At 35.2% G+C, this 5,371-nt stretch overlaps 1 protein-coding gene across 1 annotated transcript; it reads left to right on the top strand.

Moving 5' to 3' along the window:
• The first annotated feature begins 771 nt into the window (after positions 1 to 771).
• Positions 772 to 4,127, top strand: LOC114305659 (receptor-like protein EIX2). Its single transcript, XM_028250789.2, has 2 exons — positions 772 to 3,807; positions 4,056 to 4,127. Exons 1-2 carry the CDS (start codon positions 772 to 774, stop codon positions 4,125 to 4,127), a joined length of 3,108 nt encoding a protein of 1,035 aa, XP_028106590.2.
• The last annotated feature ends 1,244 nt before the right edge of the window (positions 4,128 to 5,371 follow it).

Genomic DNA, 5,371 nt, shown 5'->3' with positions numbered 1-5,371 from the left:
ATTTTTTAATTTTTTACGAAAAAATATATATTAAAAAATTATATAAATGAATGTATTGGCAAAAATTGGAATAAAATAGTTTGTTCGGTGGGATTAGGTAAGGGACGGCATGCAGCGTGCAGCCTAAAAAGATGATTCTCTCTCTTTCAGGCCTTGAATGGAAGGTGTTGCTCGGCTCCGGGAGGCCCACCACGGGTCTCTTTTTGTTAATCCGAACCGTTCAATGTATAGAACTTGTTGAGTGCTATATGTTTATGAAAAATTACATTGATCAAATATCGATAGCTATCTGATCGGATTAATTTTTTTTTCAACCGTTTACTATAACACTATCTATTTTTTTTTACAAAACTGATTTGATCATATAGTTAAATATATCCGATCAGCGTGATTCTGTAAATTCATAGAGTACTCGACAAGTTCTACACATTAAACAGTTCAAATTATCAAAATAAGACCCGCAATAGCCCCTACGAGCCGAACAACGCCGCCCTTAAACTTGCCCCTCCGTCTGTGTAATTTACTCTCACCAAAGTCAACAAAAGCAACCCACGGCAGAGTGAGTTGTACTATTTTGTATAAAAATAAATTTTTTATAATTTTATTTTTAGTAAATAATGATAACTTTTAATTTTTTATAGAATTTTTTTGTTTTTTTTTTGTTTTGTTTTTTTTTTTTTTTTTGAAAGATCCCCAACTATATATTGCCCATATCTGCTGTATAGATTCGTATCTGTCACTTGTTAAGTTTGCATCACCATGAATACATCAATGCGAATTGTCGCATTTCTTTTTCTTGTCAATCTCACCATAGCAGCCATTTTTGAAATTAGCTTCTGCAATGGAAACCATGATGTGATATGCATGGAGAGTGAAAAACTAGCCCTATCCAGATTCAAGCAAGACCTAAAAGACCCTTCCAGCCGACTCTCTTCTTGGGACGTAGAAGATGATTGCTGTAAGTGGGCAGGAGTTGCTTGCGACAACATAACCGGCCATGTCCTTGGGCTCCAACTTCGAAATCCCAATAGTTCTATGGATTATGATTTCGAGTTTCATGATTATTGGTACAAGAGGTCAGCGTTGAGAGGTCAATTAAATCCTTCTTTGCTAAATTTGAAGCACCTCAGGTACCTGGATCTAAGTCTAAATGATTTCGGATCGGTACCAATCCCATCCTTCATTGGATCTCTGGTAAGTCTGCAATTTCTTAACTTATCCAAAGCAGGATTTGTGGATACAATTCCCCATCAACTTGGAAATCTGTCAAGTTTACGTTTTCTAAGTATTGAAGATAATTATAATTGGATTAGTGTTCCTGACCTTGAATGGCTTCATGGTCTTTCCCATTTGGAACACCTTGACCTAAGTGGAGTGTATCTTAGGAAGACACCCAACTGGGTACAAGTAATTAACAAGCTCCCTTCCTTAGTCGAGTTACACTTGTCTGGTTGTGTACTTGATTACATTCCTTCTCTATTCGATGTTAATTCTACATCTCTTGCCATCCTAGATCTTTCCTTTAACCAATTTGGTTCTTTGATACCTAGATGGATCTTCAGTCTTAGTAGCCTCGTTTCTCTTGATCTAAGCTCAAGTAATTTCACAGGCCCAATACCTGAGGGTTCTTGGAACCTAACTTCTCTCACGACCCTTAATATCTCTAATAATGATAATCTCAAGTCTTCTTTACGTAATTCTCTGTTTAGTATGAATAGCCTTGTTTCTCTTGATCTAAGCTCAAGTAATTTTGTAGGCAGACCTAAAGGGTCCAAAGAAAATGGATTTGAAGGTCCAGTTCCTATGGCTTTCTTGAACATGACCAATCTTGAGCATCTTGATCTATCAAATAATGAACTTGAGGGTACATTTCCTATGGTTTTGCCGAACATGACGAGTCTTAGGTATCTTGATCTATCACTTAATAAACTTGAGGGAAGGCTACCAAGATCATTGGGAAATCTCTGCAACTTGAGTTTTATTGATCTATCATATAACAACTTTAGTGGGGAATTGTTTAGAAGTTCGTCTAAATGCGCAGAGTATGCTTTGGAGTCATTGTTCTTGTATGGGAATAAACTCTCTGGTCTGTTAACTGATGAACTCATACAATTCAAAAATGTGCGAGACCTTATTCTCGGGGGTAACTTGTTTTCTGGTCCCATACCAGTCAATCTAGGAAGACTAACGTCCTTAGAAAGATTGGTTTTAGATGGAAATCAATTAAATGGAACTCTTCCTCAAAGTCTTGGACACCTTTCAAAGTTAAAACATTTTGATGTGTCTGATAATTTGTTGGAAGGAATTGTGTTTGAAGCTCACTTCACCAATATCATAAATCTAAGGGAATTTTATGCCTCTCGAAACCGATTGACTTTAAAAGTGAGTCCTAATTGGATCCCTCCCTTTCAACTTGAAGAGGTAGAACTTGCATCATGGAATTTGGGTCCAAAGTTTCCCATATGGGTCCAATCACAGAAAAACCTTGGGTATCTTGATCTCTCCAACACTGGAATATCAGATAGGATTCCAATTTGGTTTTGGAATTCATCTTCATCGCTCTACTTTCTAGATCTTTCCCACAACCAAATATATGATGAGATCCCATATATTCTTTATCCTCCTAACAGGGGCCAAAGTATTTACTTGAGTTCTAACCACTTTAGTGGTCCAATACCCCGTCTTTCGCCCAACTTGATTGAGCTTGATCTTTCTAACAATTCATTCTCTGGGAGTATCTCCCACTTCTTATGTGATCGGAATGACAGCCAATCCCTAGGATATCTTAATCTACAAGATAACCTTTTATCAGGAGAAATTCCTGACTGTTGGATGAGTTGGCAATCTTTGAACATCGTGGAAATGGGAAACAACAATCTGACAGGGAATATTCCAAGGTCCATGTGGCTTCTAGATTTGAATTCGTTACACTTGCGTAACAACCATCTGTCTGGTGAAATTTCTTTGCCTCTACAAAGCTTCACAAGTATAGTAGTGCTTGACCTTAGTGAGAACGAGATTACTGGAAGCATACCTACAAGGATGGCAGAATGGTTTCCATATTTACTTGTTCTCGCCCTTCGTTCGAATAAGTTAGATGGCGCAATACCTCCAGAACTTTGTCACCTCACCTCTCTTCAAGTCTTGGATCTTGCACACAACAATTTGTCTGGAGCAATACCATGGTGCATCAACAATTTTACTACCATGGCATTGAAGAAATACTCGAGCGATCCCATTAGATATGTATTTCCAGTCACCACTGATAATCGTTTTCATCAATTTGGCGATGGTTTCATAGATAATGCACTTTTGGTGACAAAAGGAAGTACGTATCAATATGACAAGATTCTTCCTCTTGTGGTTAGCATGGACCTTTCAAACAACAATATATCTGGAAACATCCCTGAGGAATTAACAAGTCTTGTGGGATTGCGATTGTTGAATTTTTCTGGAAATCATTTGACTGGTGTTATTCCAAAGAAAATAAATAACATGGTCCTGCTGGAATCTCTTGATTTATCTGGAAACCAACTATCCGGTGAAATTCCTTCAAGCATGTCAGGTTTGGCATTTTTGAGTTACTTGAATTTGTCTTATAATAACTTGACAGGGAAAATTCCATTGAGCACTCAACTCCAGAGCTTTAATGCTTCTAGCTTTGTCGGCAACAATCTTTGTGGACTTCCACTCACAAAGACTTGTAGTGTAGATGGAAAAACACCTCATGTAAGGAATGAAGGAGATAGTGAAGGTACTAATTCTGAAGTGGATTGGTTTTATTTGTTTACAGCTTTGGGATTCATTGTAGGTTTTTGGGCCATCACTGCTCCTATATTGTTTATTAAGTCATGGAGATATGCTTATTTCCAATTTCTAGATAATGTGTGGACTAAACTAGTGTTGCTATGTAAGAAATGTGTTTAGTTTTGTACTTATGTCTTCTTAACATTATGAATAAATGAATTTTCATGGAATAATATCCTTTTATAGATAAATTTCTTGTGATTTTATCATGAACTTTTTCATATCATGGTTAATGTTTTTGTAAATAGGCAGCATCTGCAGCGTCAGGGGCTTCTATACATATTTGTCTGCAGAGAAAGCTTGTTGAAACTGTTGTCTGAAATACAATGTCAATAATGCATATCATTCAAACTCACTTAAGGTGAACCAACTAATAACCCCACCCCCCTCAGAGCCAAATGAAAAAGAAAAATTAAATAAATAATAAAATAGTGATGTGCAGTTTGAAACATGTTAAGCTCTGTTCCTTTGACAAGAATAATTTACTCCCTCGGTTCCAAACTTCAGTTTTTTTTTTTTTTTTTTTTTGGCTGGCATTTGCATCCTTTAATCAGATCAATAAATAATGTATTTTCTTTATAAAAAAAATTGTGATGTCTAAAATAATAAAAACAGATCAACAATTTAAGACACAGAGTATTATTTTGTGAATTCGGTTGCTGCTAATGCTCCTTACTTTCTCCATCAACTTCGGCTCCTTTGACTCTCTCTCTCCACAGGTTAAATAATATACTGTTATATTCTTATTATCTCCAATAACGTATGAAGCACGGGTACGGATATGCGTATTGGTACTGATATGATACGGGTACGTCAATACGGTAAAATTCAAAAAAAGTAAGGTACAAGTACGGCTTGGCATGCTTGTAAAAAAAAAAAAAATAATTTTGAGTAATACAAAAATTAATTAAATGGTTTAATTTGTTAAAATTCAACCTATAATTAACATGTAATATCAAAAGTAAATATATAAATAAAAATTAAATGTCAATATATTAAATAACTTAAAAATCCCAGTTTAATTTTAAAATCATTTATGCTCTTTCTTTGGCTTGTAAAGCAAAGGTTGAGGAGGGTTGTGAATCAAAAAGAATACGTACCCATGGTACAGTGTACAGTAATGTTTCAAAATTATTGAATAATTTTTCGAAGGAAAGTCTTTTATTAGGGTACAGAATAAAGAAAGTGGCCTTTAAAATAAATAAATAGAATTGATATGATATGAGATGATATGAATAGACCGGCACAACAAAATTCTCACCCTTACTTTCGATCTCTCAATATCAGTTTCCATGAAAGCAATACCAGTTTCTATGAAAGTCTGTAAAAGAAAGACTAATGGAGTGAAAAAAATTATCAATTCAATCACTTTTGATAGCTTGAGAAAATTTTAACTTGTTATTAACTTACCTATTCTCAAAACAACTCAGTTATAAAAAACTATGCAATGAAAATGAGGGGTTGGTGTTATGGTGATGATTTTTGGAAGAAATTGTGTACGGACAAGGATAATATGTCAAATTTTATTGTCAAATTTTATCTCAGCAGTTAATTAACTCGTCAA

Source organism: Camellia sinensis, chromosome 3 (assembly GCF_055761805.1).
Source record: "Camellia sinensis isolate YWXY chromosome 3, ASM5576180v1, whole genome shotgun sequence".
Lineage (NCBI taxonomy): Eukaryota > Viridiplantae > Streptophyta > Magnoliopsida > Ericales > Theaceae > Camellia > Camellia sinensis.
This window is presented reverse-complemented; position numbering and strand designations above follow the sequence as displayed.

Bases quoted from the DNA above. Each gene is read 5' to 3' on its own strand.
- LOC114305659 (XM_028250789.2), top strand. From the start codon at position 772: ATGCGAATTGTCGCATTTCTTTTTCTTGTCAATCTCACCATAGCAGCC. The intron at 3,808-4,055 runs GTAGGTTTTTGG...TTTTGTAAATAG, and splicing joins TTACAGCTTTGGGATTCATT to GCAGCATCTGCAGCGTCAGG.